Here is a 21,000-nt window from a genome sequence, read left to right as displayed (position 1 = left end):
TAATTTTATTTGTGTGTGTATGTGTGTGTGGCCAGCTCAGCCCACCAGGGGGCGCGGCCGGCTGGCATGTGGTGCTGGGGGACTGAACCGCGGTCCCTGTGTCTGTCAAGCTTGTTCTAAGTAGGTGCCTTAGACCACTGAGCCATCTCACCAGCCCCTATATCTTATATCTTTCACATTCCATTATTTGTCTACAATTTTTAATATATGTAATTATTTTCAATAAAGTTAATAAAAAAGAAAAAAAAATAATAAAATAGATTAATTCAAATTCTTCCCAAATACATTCAAGGCCAAGTTTGATTCTATAGTGATAGCCAGAAATGGTGAGGCAAGCCTGTAATCCTAGTACTTGGGGGTCAGAGGTAGGAGGATTGTTGTGAACTTTAGACCAAGTCTGAACTACACAGAGAGTTTGGCACCAGGCTGAACAACATAACGAGTCCATACCCAACAAAACCAAAAATAAGCAAAGAAACAAAACCTATGTTATTTCCACTGAAGCACAACATATGCTCAATTTCTGATCTAACACCATACCAAACTCTTTCATTAAGGTCATAGATCTGCCCTATTTCCACCTAATAGTGAGCTTTCTCATTTTAGACTTTTCCTTAACATATATTGTTTGACTTAAGCCTTTTAAAACTCAGTTTTGAACTGCTAAAAGCATTTATTGTCTAATTTCCTTCTAACTTTATATTGATAATGTTATGTTCTAACTCATATAAGTTCCATAACTAACTGGAGCACAATAATCTTCCACATTTTTTTTTTTTTTTTTGCAGAACCAGGGATAGAACTCAGGCCCTTGCGCTTGCCAGGGAAGTGCTTGTTCCACTGAACCATCTCCCTGATCCTACAATAATCTTCCAAATAAAAAGAAAACATTTTATCTTCCTAAAATGTCAAGAATCTACGAAATTAACCACAGCTCTACCTCCAATTAAGTAATATTTGATAACAGTGAGAATCAATAAAAATATGATTTGAACAATTTTATAAAATTTATGATCAATGTATTTATATAACTTAAAAATGCAAATTATAATTTCTGCATTCCTGCTCTACTTAGACTATAACTTATTTTCTAAAAATTATTTTGAGGGCTGGATAGAATAATTTTTATTTTCTAAAAATTATTTTGAGATGGCCCAGCAGAATAAGCGCTTGCCTAGGAAGCGCAAAGGCTTGAGTTTGATCCCTGTTTCTGCCAAGGAAAAAAAAAAAAACAAAGAAAAACCGAATGTGCTTGGCAAGTACAGGCATCTGAGTTCAATCCCTAGTACCACAGAAAAAAATAAAAAAAAAAGAAAATAGAAAAATATCATTTTGAGTTATTATTTACACAGTGGTGGAATACATTTAATAAATAATCATCAGGGGCTGGGGAGATGGCTCAGTGGTCTAAAGCACCTGCTTGGAACAAGCTTAGCAAAGCACAGGGACCGGGACCACGGTTCAATCCCCCAGCACCACATGCCAGCCAGCCCGCTCCCTTGTGGGCTGAGCTGGCCACACACACACGCACACACACACACACACACACACATAAATAAATAAATAAATTTAAAAAATAAAAAAAAAAATAAATAAATAATCATCAAAGGAATCATACAATATTAAGATTCAAGTATAAAACTGTAAATAAAGGTACTTTGGGTGGGGGAGGGCATCACAGCTGGAGAAGATAGAAAAAGAATTAAAAAATGATTATATGTACATATGTGAACATGTTATAATATATACCAATTTTTCAGCACTTATTAAAACAATGGAAAAATACATATACCAATTAGTAACCTTTCATCAGAGATATACATATAATTCCTGGCTTTTAAATGTTATAGCTAAAGGTAGGACAATTTAGCCTCATAAAGTTTTCTTTCCTGAGCAAGTACTAAGAGTCTGTTCTGTGCAGAGTCCCCTGCTACCTATAAGGGGACAAAAAGGTGCAAAAGACTCATCTCTGCTCTAAGGCATTTTCTGAGAAGAATACAGTATGCCTGTATGGAAGAAAGTGGTGGGGATCATATGTTTATTTCCTGTAGGCGGGTACCTGTGTTATAATAAAAACTATTTAAAAAGATATTACAAAATCAGAAACCACACTCAAATATTAAAAATACTATTCTTCAAATATAATTTTAAAAAAATTATAGAATTAGTTATATTCCAGGAGCAGCGAGGGACGTACACACAAATCTATGCCAACTTCACATTCAGGGTCAGTACTGAGGACCAGGCTAGAAAAACTAGGGTTAGTAATGACATATAGGTAGGTAGGTAGGTAGGTAGGTAGGTGGGGATAAGGTGTGGGTGGGTGAAGAAATTCACTGTGGAATAATAACAAACTTGGGGAAAAAGCAAAAACAAAATAATATGTAACTACATTTCCCTACATTTACATTTAAATAACTGTATTTTTTCTAGATTCTGCGTATTTCATCAATTACTCTCTTACAGGGAGAACCCTATCACTTTAATTCATGGAAAAATGTATCACATTGTTTGCTAAACTTTTCTCATTTTTAAGTATTTCTAAGTAACACCTTATTTTCATGATGCTTTATAAAACATTACTCACTTGCAAGAGATGCAAGATGAGGTTGGATGTGAATCTCCTTAAGCAGCACTGCTGCAGGAAGGTGGATGGTAAGGTCACACCAAGCCTCCTCTGGCAGAAATATGTACGACCAAGCAGCAGAGCGGGCTCTTCGGTGAGGGGGTGTGGCCTGCAAAAGCACTTCAGCAGGCTGGGCAGTGGGACTACTAGATGTGATTGTTCCTACAGAAGATATTGGAAATAAAGTAAGAACATATAAAAGTTGCAATAAAGCATTAAGAGCAACTAAATAACAGAAGCTGAAAATATGAACAAGACATTCCATTAACTAGTAAGGATAAATTTCAATATTTACATGTCAAATGAAACCTAGTGACAATAAATCTAGCACAGTCATCGAGGCTATCAAGACAGCTCAACGGACTAAGAACCTGTGCCTGGTTAGGCAAGCTCAGGGACCACATGCAGCACGGCCCCACCCCCGAGCGCACCAAGCTGGCCACAGAACCAGGCGTGGTGGCACACAACTGCAATCCCAGTGCTGGAGAGGCTGAAAACATGAGAATCACTAAGAGTCCAGTTTGAGCTGCGTAGTGAGACCCTGTATCAAATACAATAAAAAACAAAAACAAAAACAAATCATCTTCTGTGATTTAAGTAAAAAACAATAACCAATATACAAATGATCCTGAACTAGAAATCGAAACTATAAGGGACAGGGCTGGAGAGATGGCTCAGTGGTCTAAAGCACCTACTTGGAACAAGCTTGGCAAAGCACAGGGACCGCGATTCGATCCTCCAGCACCACATGCCAGCCAGCCGCGCCCCCTGGTGGGCTGAGCTGGCCACACACACACACACACACACACACACACACTAAATAAATGTTAAAAAAAAAAACTATAAGGGACAACTCTTTTCAAACTAACATTTAAAAAGAAAAATGTCATAAGAATTACTATTTAGTTTTTTAAACAGTACAAATTAAACTTGAAAGTACACCTTAATGATGAACTATTAAAACCTTCATTCTAGTCAGTAGAATGTTTCATTATACTGTATACTACATTTTCAAATCAATCTACATTTAGTAAATACACAAATTTGAATCAGCCACTGTTTGTGGCTGGCCATGGGCCTGGTTATGCCTGTAATCACAGCAGTCAAGAGGCTGAAGAAGGAGGACTGCAGTGAGTTCAACACAAGCCTGGAGTCTACTTAATGAGTTTAAGGCCAGTCTAAATACAAAATGAGACACTATTTCAAAGTAAAATAAAATCAACTGATAATTTAAAAAATCAACTGCAAGGAAAATCCATCACTTAATTAACTAAATTCATAACAATAAAATATAATTAACTTTCCTTACCCAGGGGTGCAAAGTTATGGATCCCTTCTGCATTGTCAGGTTCAGAAGCTAGTATTCTTGTCTTCAAGGTGCTGTCAGTAGCCTTATTTGGACCAGAATCAAGAAATTTCATAATAGTTGATACCATACTTCTTGCTGTGTTCACTATAGCCCTGGTACTAGTAACCATATTGTTGCAAATGAGCTGAACACCACCTAAGTTTACAAAGAATACAAAATGAAAACTCAGCACATATGATCTGACATCAAATGACAACACAGAAAACACAGAATTATGAATATAACATAGTATATACCAAATGACTATACTTAAATCATCATTTTGAGGTTATCTTACCCATGTCATGGAATGCTTTCAAGGCATCACTAGTATCCAATACTCTCAAAATGAACCATAATAATGGCTCTGATAACTGGCAAGTTGCAAGAGAACCCTTGAAAAAGAAAAGAACAAATTTATACTGTGATTTTGTATCTTTCTGTGAATGAAGACTCTATATCTCAATGCACACAATATCTTATTATACATTTTTCTTCACCTAGCATTTTTTATCTTGAATATTCATCTTTTTCATTAGACAGTAATTTCTTTGAAAAATCAAAAGCTATATATTTTTCCAAAGGAAATACACATACACACACACATTCAATAAATACCTAAGAAAATGACAATTACAAAGACATATAGTTGACTCAGCAAGAAATTTCTAAAACCTGTATTTGAAAAATAGTAAATGGACTAAATGTTAAAGTAAACTAGTTCCTATAATTTATTTTTTTAAATGACAATCCCTGGTTCCACCAAAAACAACAACAATAGAGGGCCAGGGAGATGGCTCAGTGGAATGAATGCTTCCCTGGCAAGCGCAAGTGCCTCAGTTCAATCCCCGGTTCCGCCCAAAAAACAACAACAACAACAACAACAACAACAAATTTAAAAGCAAAGGTAATCTAACTTCTTTCCAAAATTACCCTAATCCTTTTCAAATTAAAAGAAACTATAAATCTTAAAATGAAACTGAAATTTTCTTATATAACATATAGAAGGATCATCTTTGGCATTCAACTATGCTATTTTTTAAGGAAAAGGAAAGAATTCTTTTCCTAAATTGTAAAAGGGAATCTAAAATGTAAAACCATGTTAAAATGTTTTACTTTTATACCACTGTGGTCACTTGGAAGTGCAACACTTTAAGAAACTCATCCTATAACTTCTACTTATAATCTACCCTCTTCACCTAATACTTTTTTTCATGTATCAAATGAATACCTATTTGACTCCGAGCTATACATAATTTTCTCTTAATATCAGAAAGCTACTTAAACTTCTGAAATTATTACAAATTGAACTTACTTGTCTGCCCATATATCCACAGGCCATGTAGGTTAATATTGGTTGCAGCATCATGTGAACTGTAGAAGCTTTTTTACTAAGTGTTGTCAATATGGTAAATAATCCATCACCAACGGATATAGCATCTAACCCACCATGAAAATTTTCATGTTTAGTGAGATGTAATCCACTTGCCCCTAGTTTGAGTAAAAAATTATACATTTACAAAAAGAACGTAAATACTCATAATTCCATAATAATTAAATCCTCCAGGTGAGTTTTTCCAATCCACTAAAGGATTACAGGTATATAATAGCTACACAAGCACACACACCCTACAAATTATACTATTTATAATAATTTGCACTTAAAAATGTAATTTTTAGATATTTTATCATGAAATACCAATATTGTTGGGTATGATGGAAAGTTTATACTATGTCTGAGAAAACATCACTATATAGTAGCGCTTTTTTTAAACATATTAGCTTTGCAGCATGAAAAAAATGAAAAATGGTATTACTATATAGAGCATATCTAATACACAAGGCACACTGACAAAGAAATGTCAACAGCCAAAAGTGTATCTGAACATGTAAAAGGAACTTAAAGAAAAATGTATTGATTGCCAAAGATGCAGAAAAGTTAAAGAACACATCAACTTTACTTTGATACGTGTTACATTGTAAATAAAATTTTATATTTCATTTTCAAATAAAATTTCAAATTTCAGTGGTCTCTAATACAAAATTTGATTTTAAATTCTTCACACTAAAAACAATAGAAACACTGAGTTGTAAATTATTATACCTGACATATATATGAACCTGGTCCTTTTCTATTTTTAACTGAACTAATTATAATTTCTTTTCTTAGTATTTCCCAAGACATTGAAACTGACTCACAAATATTTTCAGTATTTCAGTCTTTACATAAGGCCATTCTAAGTTCTTCACTAATACAAATCATTCATGACTAGAATTTTACAATGAAATAGTCTTACATCATAAAATAAGAACAACATTGGTATAGTACCAGACACAAACATAAGATTAATCTTTTTAATACGTACCAATTATCATTGCCATGGCACTGCTATTACACAGGCCTAGAGCAGACAAAATCTGGCTCATAATCTGTTGGTTGGCTAAGACTAAATCAGCGACATATGCAGGAGATCCAGGAACACTGGTACAGCTTCCGTTGACATCTTTCCCTCCTGAAACTTTCTCTTCGTCTGAAACACTATCTGTGGTATTGGTAGTTACAGACACTCTTGCACTATACTCCCTATTGCCTGAAAGAGGTAGCTGTACTAAAATGTTAACAAGCTTTAACAAATCAAACATAAGCTGATCTCTTGTCATTTCTCCACAAACAGCTTTTGCATCACCTGGGCGAATGAGATTGGCAAAAAGTCCCCCAAAACATGCTCGAGCACCAACAGAGCTATCAGATCCACTTCTAGATATTACTTTGTCTGAGCAAGTAATATAGTGGTGAACCAAGAAGGTGACAGACTCTATCACAGCAGAAATAGTACTAACTGAAACAACTTCAAAATTCTGCTCCAGAGTGAATTCTAAGAGCTTCACTTGGGCATCAAGAGGTCCTTGTCCTGTCTGGAAGGCACCCCTGTAAAACGAGATTAAAAATAAAATTACTACCAAACAAGAAAATTGAAGGCTTAAAACTCTTAGTACTCATTACTTCATTTCCTAGCTACATTTCCATTTCTTCCTGAGTCCTCTTGTTCATACCTCCGTCTTATATAAACTAAAAACAACTTTCTTTCCAAACGGAAGACTAAAGTGAGGAATAAGTAAAATTTAAAAAGGTTCAATCCCCGATTCCGCCAAAAAAAAAAAAAAAAAAAAAAAAAAAACCCTCAGCTTTTAAATAAATAAATAAATAAATAAAAATACAAAAAGGGGCCGGGGAGATGGCTCAGTAGAATAAGCGTTTGCCTGGCAAGCACAAAGGCCTGAGTTCAATCCCCGGTTCCGCCAATAAATAAATAAATAAATAAATAAATAAATAAATGATGTTAAAGCTACACACTAGGATGTTTCATTATCTCAACCACCACTCCCACTCCTTTTGGTCTTTTTGAGACAGGATTTCACTATGCAGCTCAGGCATGCCTTGAGCTTTGTAGCCCAGGCTGGTCTCAAACTTGCAATGATCCTCCTGCTTCAGCCTTCCAAGTGCTGGAATTACAAGTGTACCACCACCCCTAGCAATACCTCAGGATCACAAGGCACTCTTAACAATGGAGAGTAAAAAGAATTATATATTAAAAAAAAAAAAAAAAAAACAGCCTGGTTTAGTATTGTATCTAATGTTGCTACTATAAATATTCTGATTCTTAAAATTTAAAATTCATTCAAATTGCTTTTATATATTCAAATCAAATGCCCTCTACTTATTATCAAGACACAAAATGCTAGAGAAAGGATGACTCCCATTCTAATAATAAAATGAATCCAAATTAACTGTAGAGCCATGACTTTTTCTTTCTTAAACATGACGGAGAGCTAATGCCAAAGGAAACCTAAAACCTTGAAATCCACTGAAAGACACCTCCAAGGAAATGGAACATAAGCACTGGGTTTCCTGTGGTGGAAAATGAGACTATACGCTCGCAATATACATTATGGGTAAAAAGAGTTCAGTGGAAGTATTTAACAAATTACTAAAGGGTAGTAGTGTAAGCTTGAGTGATAATTACACCACCCCCCACGGTCTCCCTTCCCTATCCACAAACCCTCTGCACGCTTTCTTAGCCAATTTGGCCAGTTCTGGGTTGTATCTCTCAAAATAAACCAGAAAGAAACTGGAATTATAATCCTCTAGTTTCTAACATTATACTTAGCAAACTGCTATTTTTTGAAAGAAAACAGATGAAATAAAGTTATACACTGTATAGCAACCATCATTTTAAGATGTGCTTAAAATTACATGAAACAAAAGTAAAGGAAGAGTTTTTTTGGGCTACAGCCTCCCAGATCATATTATAGAGTTTGTACTAGAAAATTTACAAAGTACATGTAGGGTACAGGCTTGTAGACCATAGATGGACCTAATAACCTTCAATAAATATGATTAGAAGTCTATAGAAATAAAGTTTCAAAGTTCAGTTAAAAGAAAAATGAGATTATGGTTACTAATTTTTACTTTAGGCTAGTTTTATCATCAAGAATCATATAAAATTCTCCAAATAAGACATACATAAATATAGATTGTAGGCATGTCACCACCACTATTTTCCTGTAGTTTTCATATTAATTTCTTTGTTTGCTTGTATTTTTTTTTTCTTTTTTTGAGACTAGGTTTCACTGTGTAAAGCAGGCTAGCCATGAACTCACTCTTGTAGTCCAGGCTGGCCTCAAACACCTGGGATCTTCCAGTCTCAGGCCTCCCAAGTGCTGAGTTTACAGGCATGCATCATCATGCCCATGTAAGAGACAAACAATTGAAGCATTTTACATTTTATGTATGTAGGAGTATATACACATATGTATTACACACAAACATATGCACGCGCATGCACATACACACAGAGGTACATGGTTCAGTAGTAGGGCCTGATCACAACCAAGATCTTGTGCACACAAGACAAGCTACAATGAGCTACTACCCTCAGTCCCTATTTTAAAAAATGAAATGAAACTAAATTATAAAAGTGGTCATAGCACCTTTTACTTATTCCTGATAATGAAAATCTCAAAAGTACTAAAATACCAGATGTCTCCCATAGTTTACTCTAACCTTAAATAACGCATCATTCTTTTGAGATCATTAAAAGTTTTCAACAGAAAGTCCTGTTGGGTTTTATGAAATGTCTTACTTAATGATGACAACGAAGAATTCATGTAAATTATGAGAATCAGCTAAGTCTGGTCATAATTTAACCTTTTAATTTAACCTTGTCGCCTGATGATTTTTTTTTTTTGTGGAACTGGGGATTGAACTCAGGCCCTTGCACTTGCCAGGGAAGCGCTTATTTTACTGAGCCATCTCCACGGCCCCTTTGTTAATAAATTTATTTAGGATTTCTCTATTAGATTAATGTTATTTTTTATGTAATCACTAATATCACTGTTTCTCTGTTTTACAGAGTAGTTTAAACAACCTCAAAATAAATATTACCTAGGACATTTATTAACAACCAATAAAATCATTAAAGGAAAAAAATTTTATGCACTTTATTTCTTTCATATTGTACAGAATTGAGGAAGCTGAAAGAGGCATCATAAAATGAAATAAAAATGATCAGGAAGCCCATCAAAAAGGCTTTCTCCCCACCCCTTAATCCCTACTGTCCTTCTACTGACTAGTTCCCAGGTAAATCCCCATGAAACACTAAAGTATATTTGGAGTATATATGCTCCTTCCGTATCAACACATAAAAAATGCATTGAAGGTGCAGGGGCCAGGGCCTGCCATGCCAGGCGTGCCATGCCAGCCCCACCCCCACCCCCAAGGTGCACTGAGATGGCAATAGAGACGGGGTATGGTGGCACATGCCTGTAATCCTAGTTCTTGGGAGGCTGAACAGGCAGATCACTATGAGTCCGATCTAGTAGTGAGACCCTGAACACCCTTGTAGGCCCTTCCTTAAAATACAAAAACAAACAAACAAACAAACAAAAAAAAAAAAAAAAAAAAAAAAAAAAAAACACTGAAATTTACCTTTCAGTTGAAAGTATATGAATTAGCTTGAGCAAAAATTCACTGAATATCTGAGGACATGCTGAAGACAGATGCACTTGTAACCGGGTAAGAAATTCTTGCATAGCTTGTGTAGCTGTTGGGCCAACCTAAACAGAAATGTATATCCACTGAAAACTGCTTACTGATACTGTTTACAATGAAAGAAAAAGGCTATTTTTTAACACTTTGCTATACATAAATGATACTATAAATATCTTCATAGTTTTATTTTACAAATGATGTTTACTGAAACATCTGAACACATTAGTAGTATTACCTGTGGGCTATGTTGATTTGTTCCGTGTGGACTGGTACCAGAAAGGAATTTTACTAAAACATGAATAAGGTTTGGATCTGAAACCAACAGATGAGCAGTACTTTCCTGAGTTCCAATGGCACTGTTGGATGAAGCTATAAAAATAAATGTTAAAATATGCTCTTAATAAGTGGATCAGAAAAGAATGAAATGTATTTATAAACATATTTAGTTGCAAGAAATCATAGTTAAAAGAATTAACTTTTTTTATTTTAAATGTTATAAAAAATTATTTATTTATTTGGTACAGGGTCTTGCTACACAGCTGAGACTTGGAGTGATCCTCCTATCTCAGCCTCCCCAGCGCTGGGATTACAGGTGTGCACCACCACGTTCGGTGTCAGTTCCCCGCACAGCTTGCAATACTGGGCATGGAACCAGGGTCTTCGCGCTTGTCTGGCAGCATTTATTCTGCTGAGCAATCTACCCACATTCTCTATTTCATCATTTCTAATGCTATTACTTTTCCTGTTGCTATTTTGTATTCTTTAAAAAATATTAAAAAATAAAAATGAGTAAATGAATTCTGCTCAAAAAAAGAATTTCAATCTGTATTGACACAGAATTCACTCTTTTCATTTCATCTATACCTTATCACCTCTTCCATTTCTTTTGCTATACAACACATTGAGTGTAGAGTGCATCTTCCTCAAAAGACAAGCAGAAAACAACTAAATCCTAACTATCCTGTTTCAAAAACAGAGTTCTATTTGTCATGTAACTTTTAACTCAAGTTTACAAGATAAAATGAGGCAAAAACTATTTCTTTTATATACTATGGAATATAAAACATTCTTTTATTACTTCTATCTTCCATCACTGATAGTGGTATTTCTTGTATTTCAGTTTTGGGAAATAAAATCCAAACAAAGACAGTAACATTTTGGTGTTAAGCAATGATTTAAGTAACAGCTTTATCAATGTGACAGATCTCGTCACTTAATGAAGCTACTTCAAAACAATTCAACCATTTTTAGGACCATAACATTTCGTGTAGAAATATACTTAAGGATCTGAAAGCAAGAATATTAAAATGTCAGAGATTTAAATAAATAATTTTTGAACTTACAATTAAGCTGCATGTTTGTCATGAGTGTTAAACTATGAAGCACAAGGCACCATGTCCGGAGCAAGGTATTTGGATACCAAGCTAGCACTGTCAGAAAGCTAGTTATTGATGCTATAAAGAAGAAAGAGAGAAAAACATTTTTTGTTGAAAAATAAATAATATATACAAGAATAAAAAAAGATTAAATATTTTTAAAAATTCTGTCAATAATGTTTTCAAAACATACATATAGAGACTGCATTAAATGTAACAAAAATATTGAGTCAATAACATTTTATGGCAGGTATAAAGCTCTATTCATGACACATAAAATGAGATCCTATCATTACCCAATCATTCTACTTTCCGAACTATAGGCATTTCTATTCAGTGCCTATGCCTATATTTAATCCTCTCACATTCTCCAAAATCAACAAGTTGAACAAAAGACACAGTGGAAGAAAGAGGAAGGGGTAAGATCAATGACAAGTGCAAGCCAGAAGTGGTGTGCATACCTGTAATCTCAGGAGGCTGAGGCAAGAGGATTATAAATTTGAACCCATCTTGGGCAACTTAGTGAGACCTTGCCTCAAAATTTATAAATACCTCAGTAGAACTAGCGATGAAGCTTAGAGCAAAGAGCCTGATTTCAATCCCTCTTACGGTTAAAAAAAAAAAAAAAAAAAAAACAGTCCCAACAAAACCACAAATTCTAAGTAATTAGTACACTTAGAAGGCTCCTAAGGAAAGAACTCATGGCAACTGGGAAAACCAAAGTCATCTTTAAATACACAGTGTGTATACAGTACATAGCACAATGGTACAGACAGATTAAAACATCTCTTAAAAATGGGTAAATTAGGGCTGGGGAGATAGCTTGGTGGTCTAACTGCCTGCATGGCAAGCACAAAGACCTGGGTTTGATCGCTGGTACTGAATGTCGTGCCAGCACTGAGACCGGGCATGGTGACACAGGCCTGTAATCCCAGAGCTGGGGAGGCTGAGACCAGAGGATCACCACATACCCAAACTACATAGAGACACTGTACCAAATACATAAAGATTAAGATTAAAAAAAAAAAAAAAATTTAAAGGGTAAATTAGCCAGGTGTGGTTGTGCACACCTATAATTCCAGACGTGGGAAGCTGAAGCAGAAGGATCCCTGAAACTTCTAGGCCAATCTCTAGGATACAGTGACACCCTGTCTCAAAAAAAAAAATGATTCTGCCAGGAAAGTTAGTGCATGCCTATAACCCTAGCTCTTAGGAGGTTGAAGCTTCATCATAGGTTTGAAATCAGCCTTGGCTACATAGTTAGTTCAAGGCCAATCTGACCTCTACAATGAAAAAACAAAACAAAATGTCCATACCTAGAGAAGAAAATACAGAGTCTAGGATATGTATTATGGCAAAAGTTAATGGTATACATTTTAAAAACCTGGAAAAGCAACATTTTGTTGGCTAGAAACATCATGATTTCAGTTCCAAGTTTAACAATTATAACAGAACCATAGGAAATGTTTTAAATTTAAGAATTTATAAGGGGCTGGTGAGATGGCTCAGTAGAATGAGCACTTCCTTGGCAAGCACAAAGGCTTGAGTTCAATTCTTGGTCTGACACACACACACACACACACACACACACACACATTAAAGAAACTAACTGCTCATAATTACCACTGGTTGGCAATCAATCCATCTTAAAAATAATTAAAAAAAAAAAAATCAATGGTTCCCCCTCCCCCCCAAAAAAAAAAATCAATGGTTGCAACATTTCTTCTTGTCTTCTTCAAACCACAACAGGTAACATAAATGTATATCAAAGAAAGTTTTTTTTATAGATTTCAATAAATAAAAATGAGGGGGCTGGTGAGATGGCTCAGTGGTCTAAAGCACCTACCTAGAACAAGCTAAGCAAAGCACAGGGACCGGGGTTCAATCCCCTAGCACCACATGCCAGCCAGCCCCGCCCCCTGGTGGGCTGAGCTGGCCAGCCACACACACACACACACACACACACACACACACACACACACACACACATAAAATTAAAAACAAAAAAATAAAATAAAAATGAGAATTAGAATAGTTCTAGGCAGTATGCATCAGTGCTGACAAATGTCATGAGAAAAAGAGATAACCCATAAAACTGCCTTAGAAAAACAAGAAATAGTGCTCCCTTTGGCAGCATATATTCTAAAGAGAGAACAAACAAAATTCCCAGATCAGACTTAAAGGCTTGGTGTAACTCTCAGAAGACACCATGGAGAGACAAATAAATACACATATACATGCACGCATGCACGCACGCGCGCACACACACACCCCAGAGGCTGGACCCTAGGACCATGGAAGACAAATCATCAACCTTCTCCACTGTATGTCTTTGCAGAGGGGAGAAAAGGAAAAAGTGGAGGAAAGCTACAGTAATTAAGATAAATTTAAGAAACATTCAAGGGGCCTGGGAGATAGCTCAGGGGAATAAGCGCTTGCCTGGCAAGCACAGGGTCCTGAGTTCAATCCCCAGTACCGCAAAAAAAAAAAAAAAAAGAGAGAGAAACATTCAAATATATAGGTTTTATGAGTTATATTTCAAATAAAAGTTTTGTAACATTTGAGATAACTGCATACTGACCAGTTATCTTATGGTAAGCAATAATTCACTCATCTATTTTTGTATACTACTTTGTATATAATTTAATATTTTTCATAATAAGAGATGAAAGCAAATTTATTTATAATAGTAATTATTAATAATACAGTATAAGAGATGGAAATCTCCTAAGCAGGGTCAGGGCTAGCTGGTACAGAGACAAAGCAGATATGTATGCAACCATGAACAAATGGGCCTGTCATTTTTTATTTGCTTTCTTCAGACAGGGTCTCACTATGCAGGTCAGGCTGGCCTCCAACTCATGGTAATCCTTTTGCCTTAGCAACTTGAGTGCTGGAATTACATGTGTGTGGACAACACTTGGGGGGGTCTGCTACTTTTTTTGGTACCAGGAATCCAACTTAGCACCTCACACTTGCCAGACAGGAGCTATATTGCTATGCTGTATGTATCTCTGTCCCAAACCTGTGACATTTAGGGCTAGAACACAGAATTGTCAACCAAAACACAGATGTACCAAGTTAGGGCAAAAGCACCAGCAACAGATGCTCACTTTAAGTAAAATATAACTAAAACGGAATTATTATTGACTGAGCTAACGGCTAATTCTTTTCCTGTTGAAAGATATAACAATGCCCACCATTCACAAACTAGTATTTTGTGAAACAAATAATAGACGGCTTCTCCAGCTGATTAATTCCTCCAGGTATTAATCTGTATTTTAAAAACAAACAAAAATGACTGGTTCGTAGAGGATTTGTCAAGCACTCACAAGGCCCTACAGTCAACTCTAGAAACCCAAAAGAAAACACCCAAAATCATCTGTTACAAGAAAATAAACTATGGGGCTGGCCAAATAGCTCAGCAGATTAAAAGCACCTGCAAGCAGGCACAGGGTTCAGGGGTTCCATTCCAGGGCCTGTCGGGCCAGCCCTACCCCTGGGGCGCGCTGAGATGGCAATGGAGACTGGGCATGGTGATACATGCCTGTAATCCCAGCTGTTGGGAGGCTGTAAACAGGTGGATCACTACAAGACCGAACTAGTAGTGAAACCCTGAACACCCTGTAGACCCTTCCCTAAAATATCAAAAAAAATTAAAAATAAAAAAGTAAAATATATGTGATACACACACACACACACACACACACACACACACACACAAAATGAACATGATAAACTTTAAGAAAACCCAATGTAAGGATTAAAGATATGATACACATTTTAACTGTGCACATGCATAAAATAATAGAACAAGGAATGAGAACTTTCTTCTCTCCTTTTCTGCTTATCAATAAGTCAGTCCAGGGGCTGGTGAGATGGCTCAGTGGTCTAAAGCACCTACTTAGAACAAGCTTAGCAAAGCACCGCGACTGCGGTTCAATCCCCACATGCCAGCCAGCCCTGCCCCCTGGTGGGCTGAGCTGGCCACACACACACACACACACACACACACACAAATAAATAAATAAATAAATAAATTTAAAAAAGTCAGTCCATTAAATAAATTCCAACATTATAACCTTAATGACAAAGATTACACTGTAACTTAACCTTTACTGTATTAACGGTTTTTCCAACTAATAAATCTTACTTTGATTTAACGAAATGACAGGTATTCGATTAGCATTATATAAAAAAATGTCAGCTCCATTCTCTTTGTTTCCAGATGAACTAGAATTCAGGCTCAATGTGAGCCACAACTGGAGAAGTGACTCCAACTGAAAAAGAATGAAAATTTTCATAAAACAAGTACTTATTTTATTATGAAGTACAACTTTTAAAAAGCTAATGCTGAAAACTTCACTCTGATCAACAATCTTTTCTATTTAAGTATTTCCTCTAGTTAGTTCAACTAATTTTAAAAACAAACATATCTTAAGTTTTTGGTAAAACAAAATTTAAGTGAATTAAACCTAATAATACACCTAAGTATGAATGTTTTCCTAAAAGAAATGATTCAAATTTTTAAATCACAATTTATATAAAATATATAATAGGAATTAAAGCCCTAAAGGATAAAACCATAAAAATTAAAACTGGCCCATTACTAGTGAGCTGTGATTATTAAAGTACTTCCAATATTTTCCCAAATGAGTATAATAAAGAAATTATTTTTTTCAGGTTGTAAATGAGCTTCTCATTTAATTACATCTTTTACTGTGTTACCAAACATACAGCAAAATACATCATTTTTGCCTGAAATCATACCTGAACATGATGGACTTGAAGCATGGAAAAAAGTTTGTTGAAACAAACATTTAACATTGGGACAGATGATAACTGTATAATAAGCTGGTTGGCTTGGTTTGCTGCCTGTGAGCCCCCAAGAAGCGAATCATCTGTTCCAGTAGGAGACTGTGATACTGAAAAATCAAAGACCCAAGTATGATTTTATTCCAAGAGTTTCAAAAGACACGTTAATTAACTTCTTACTAATCTATACACATAGGTAAAGATATATTTTAAATTAAAAAATGCATTTAATAGAATTCATTTACAGTATTCAAAGTTATGCTGTAGTATTTTAAAAAACTTTTGCTAACATTACTTGAAAATGAAAATGATACCAGAAAAAAGCTCCCAAGTTTACAGGACTCATGAAGCAGAGGAAAACAACTTACTTTCTAGAAAAAAATTCTAGTAAAGAAAAATCACAAGGAGGAAGAATCCTAGGCCGCCCAAATAGCTCAGCTGATTAAAGCTACTAAGCAGGCACAGGGGGCCGGGGTTGATCACCAGGCCTGCTGTGCCAGCCCCGCCCCCAGGGCACACTGAAACTGCAACTGAGCCTTGGGCAACGTGGTGCACCACTCTAATCTCAACACTTGGGTGGCTGTGAACAGGAGGATCACTATTGAGTCCAATCTAGTAGTGAGACCCTGAACCCTGTGGACCATCCCCTAAAATATGGGGGGTGGGGGGGAGAGGAATCCTGACTAGTAAGAGAAGCAGACAATTTCTCATAAACATTTTATAATAAGTTGGACCAGGAAGATAGCTCAGTAGAATAAGTGCCTGTCTGGCAAGTGCAAGGTCCTAAGTTCAACCCCCAGTACTGGAAAAAAAAAAAGTGCTGGAACATTTTATAATAAGTTGTTTTCAATCTGCAATGTCTAACAATAAAATGGGCTACTTAGAGACATATTCAACTGTTTATGATAAAGTAGAGTCTAGTCCATATAAATGGGATTCACATATTACATGAAAGAAAAGACACAGTATCAGCACATAGATATTAAGATAATAGGACATCAAGGCATCTCTTCTGCTTTTCTCCTTGTTTCTGCATTTTCTAAAGCAAGACATAAATGCATATTACAAACTGAGAGGATACAAATTCACAAATAAGATCTAACACAGAATTCTCTCCTGAATGTGTTGTGAATTCTCTTTCACAGAAGAAGCCTATGGGATCTTCCTGGGTTTTCTCTAATATCTCTGCCCATTTCTCAGTGCTAGAGGAGGTAAAGTAGTGATCTGAAGCCCTGTTATGGTTTGTGTCTAGTTGTCCCTCAAAGCCTCAAGCAGTCATGGGGCTGACTTCTAGAGTTTGTGATTAACATGATCCACTAGGATTATGGGTGTGAGTGCTGCTGAGGTTATGGACTGGAGTGCTACACTCAGCCTGGGCCATATAGCTTGAATGCAATTTAAGGGACACAGACTTCCTTTCTGTAGTCATTGCTGAAGCTCCCTAATGGTCTAGTGGTTAGGATTTGGTGCTCTCTGTAGTCATTGTTGCTGCTACTCCTGCCTTTGCTCTCTGCTGCTACATGAATGGCTACCCTCTGCCACCTGCCACTCCACCTTGGAAAGCCAGCCAAATATGGACTGAAACTTCCAGAAACTGTGAACTACATAATCCTTTCTGTCCTTCATTTTTAGTGCCAGGTATTATTCCCAGCATCAAGAGAAGAGTAACTGAGACAAGCCCTAAGAAAAATGAACCCTATGCTGACTAGCAGTACACACCTGCAATCCTGAGGCAGGAGGATAGCTGTGAGTTTGAGGTCAGCCTGGAATATATAGTGAGTTCAAGGATAGCTTGCATTACATAGAAAGGTCCTGTCTCAAACAGGGGAGAGAGGGAGGAAGGAGAGAGAAGACGGAGGGAGGGAGGGAGGGAGGGAGGGAGACAGCGAGAGAGAGAGGGGGAAAGAGGGGGAGAGAGAGACAGACAGACAGACACAGAGACCATCAATTTCCTCTCAGCACTCCTCCAATTTTGTTCAGTAGCATATTACTTTAATGGACTGACAAGAAAATCTGCATAAGTCTATTATATTATAACAGTAATGGCCAAACCTAGCAAAAGATCTTATTTCTGTAATTCATTCATACTGATGCACCGTCTATAGTTGCTTTCCAACTATAACGTCAGAAATGAGTATTTCAACATACACACTGTGGCAAACAACTGGATGATTTGTTATTTCTTTTACAGAAACAAGTCTGCCTTCTTTTTCTGTAAACAGTAAGGTAATTAATATTTTCAATTACCAGGTTCAGTTAGCAAGCCCATGAGACTGCCATGCTACACACATACAAAAGTCTTTTAGGGTCATAAAGATAGATCTTGATGATGCACACCTGGTTTGTTTTTTAATTTTTTAATACATGGTCCACAGGTTCTCACTACACAGATGGGACTCATAGTGATCCTCCTGTTGTCAGCATTCCAAACTCTGGGATTACAGGAATGTGCCACCACACCCAGTCTGGTGATGCATGCTTGTAATCCTATCACGCTGAGAGGCTGATATAGAAGAATGTCAAGTTCAAGTCCAGCCTAGACAACCTAGTGAAACTTTGTACCAAAATGGTATTTTATAAGTATGGAGCTTAGGAGAAGGGGAAGACTGGGGATGCAGATGAATGCAGGGCTCCGAGTTGAACCCCCACTGCAACAAAAACAACACAATCTTTGGGAGGGTGAGGCAGAAAGATCATAAGCTCAAGTCCATCCTGATCAATATAAAAATATAAAAATTTAATTTTATCATAGACTGGTTGCACAGGTAGAAAGCTACATAAACTTCCTTAGAAATATTATCAACCTTATTAACAACAAAATGAAGAAAAAGCAAAGTAAAAACAAAAAAAATCATTAACCTTCCAACCTCACTATAATAAAAAAGCTTTGAACCAAACTTAACAGCATGAAATTTATTAATCCTCTGTCACATTTCTACTAACTTGGAGAGAAGTGTTATACACAAAATTCCCTCGATTCACACCAGGCTCAAAATTATAAAATATGTCCTTTAACTCACTTGAAAATAATCAATAGGTCATTCATTCGTATTCTCTAAGAATCATTACTTACACATAGGAGATGTATTTGTTAATGCCTGTAAAATGGAATCTGCTTCCAGAGTAGACATCATTTTCAACATAAGTTCTGCTTGCTGTTCAAGGCCAACTTCTAGACGAGCATCTAGGGCTACAAGAGCAATTAAGAGCAAAGAGTTTACATGACCAGAATTGTCTCCTATATCCCACCTCCAATTTTGTGATTACACAAAAGGGAAAGTAGTATGCCCTTGCAGAAGGGGAGTATGGCAGGTGATAGCTATCAAAGCATGGGAGGGAAAACGTGATAAGGCGGTAAATGATAAGAAATTTGTTATACAGAGACAGGGACATTATTTCAAGTACTGATAATAGAACCAAGTACATTAAGGATAATATACTCAATCTAATAAGATAAAAATACAGAAAAGGAAAAGAAAAAAATACTAGTTATATAAATACCAGGTCTATCAATCAAGGGGAACTCACCACATTCAATATAGTTAGGCAACAGTCCCTAGCTCGGTCCACCAAGAAGGCATGGAAACAGCCAATAAAATAGCAATATGTAGTAATATTCCAATCTTGGTTTCTTAAAGATATTTCTCTTCAAAAGGTTTGAATTATTTCATTACTTACAAAAACTGCTAATTCCCAGAGTGGGGCAAGTATAATACATGATGAGCCTGGGGCATCATGTTTTGCCAAAGAAAAAGAAAACACTCAAAAGAATAATTAGGACATGTTAAAGGTCAGACAGCAAACTGAAGGAGATCTTACTGGCCAAATGTGAAATAATTTGAATATCAAATCAGAGATAACAGTGAATGCACTTTAGGAAACTCAAATGCGCACAAAAAAATGGTGAAAATGATAAAATTTGCTATTTGCATTTTATCACAATAAAAAGCAACAAATGGTAACAAATTATAAACAAAATTTTAAAAATCAGGGCCAGGAAGATGGCTCAGTAGAATAAGTGTTTCCCAGGAAAGCGCAAGGGCCTGAGTTCAATAGTTTAATCTCTGGTTCCGCAAAAAAAAAAAGATTCATTCAAAAGTAAACCAATTTAACTGCAACAATAAAAATTTGGTTAGGAAAGAAACTACTTATAGTTTATATGTATTTAAAAATAACTTTTTACAAGAGGAAAAGTACAATTTTATAATGAAGAACCTCTTAGTAGACACCTCTTAAGTAAATGATTGAACTTTATCATCAGTAGTAAGACAAATCAGACTGGATCCCTGACAGGATGCAATTAAAAAATCTGCCCATTATTTCTGTTCCTGCCAAAATGAATGAATCTCAATCTAATCATAATCATAATGAACTCACACAAACACAGAGATACATTCTACAAAATAATTGGTTTATGATCTTCAAAAGCATCCAAGTTATAAAAGTCAGCTCTGACACTCTGTTGCAGGCTATAGTGATATGCGGCACTCTGGGAGACAGAGGCAGAAGCATGGGAGTATCTTAATTCCTGATTTTGAATATTCTTATTGATATATATGGTAGAATATCTATTCTTGGAAAATGAACAGAAGTCAGATTAGAACCTTACTATCAAGTGTTTTGAGTTAACAAAGATTGTCTGCATTGTACTTACAATTTTCATTAAATGTGGCTGTTCCACATTTTTTAAATAGTTTACTGAAAAATTACGTATGTCTGACACAGTCTAACAGAAAAGTAATATTCAATATACTTTTGTTCATAAGTAAAAATTTATGAAAAA

At 35.9% G+C, this 21,000-nt stretch overlaps 1 protein-coding gene across 9 annotated transcripts in view; it reads right to left on the bottom strand.

The window, feature by feature from the left end:
* Window positions 1-21,000, bottom strand: part of Birc6 (baculoviral IAP repeat containing 6) — a 256,628-nt gene that overhangs the window by 106,779 nt on the left and 128,849 nt on the right. For all 9 annotated transcript variants that reach the window (XR_002820364.1, XM_004627598.2, XM_004627599.2 and 6 more), the window contains exons 40-50: window positions 19,291-19,407; window positions 16,173-16,327; window positions 15,556-15,682; window positions 11,370-11,480; window positions 10,262-10,395; window positions 9,964-10,091; window positions 6,341-6,903; window positions 5,290-5,465; window positions 4,273-4,369; window positions 3,936-4,130; window positions 2,588-2,788 (exon numbers count right to left, since the gene is read on the bottom strand). Coding sequence is in view for 8 of the 9 variants with exons in the window: in XM_004627598.2 (XP_004627655.1) it covers window positions 2,588-2,788; window positions 3,936-4,130; window positions 4,273-4,369; window positions 5,290-5,465; window positions 6,341-6,903; window positions 9,964-10,091; window positions 10,262-10,395; window positions 11,370-11,480; window positions 15,556-15,682; window positions 16,173-16,327; window positions 19,291-19,407 (2,004 nt within the window). In the remaining variant the exon portion in view is untranslated. The remainder of the gene's footprint in view (window positions 1-2,587; window positions 2,789-3,935; window positions 4,131-4,272; window positions 4,370-5,289; window positions 5,466-6,340; window positions 6,904-9,963; window positions 10,092-10,261; window positions 10,396-11,369; window positions 11,481-15,555; window positions 15,683-16,172; window positions 16,328-19,290; window positions 19,408-21,000) is intronic.

The sequence above is a fragment of the Octodon degus genome, unplaced genomic scaffold (assembly GCF_000260255.1).
Source record: "Octodon degus isolate 3935 unplaced genomic scaffold, OctDeg1.0 scaffold00020, whole genome shotgun sequence".
Lineage (NCBI taxonomy): Eukaryota > Metazoa > Chordata > Mammalia > Rodentia > Octodontidae > Octodon > Octodon degus.
The sequence above is the reverse complement of the archived record's forward strand: the minus strand, read 5'-3'. Positions and strand labels throughout refer to the sequence as shown.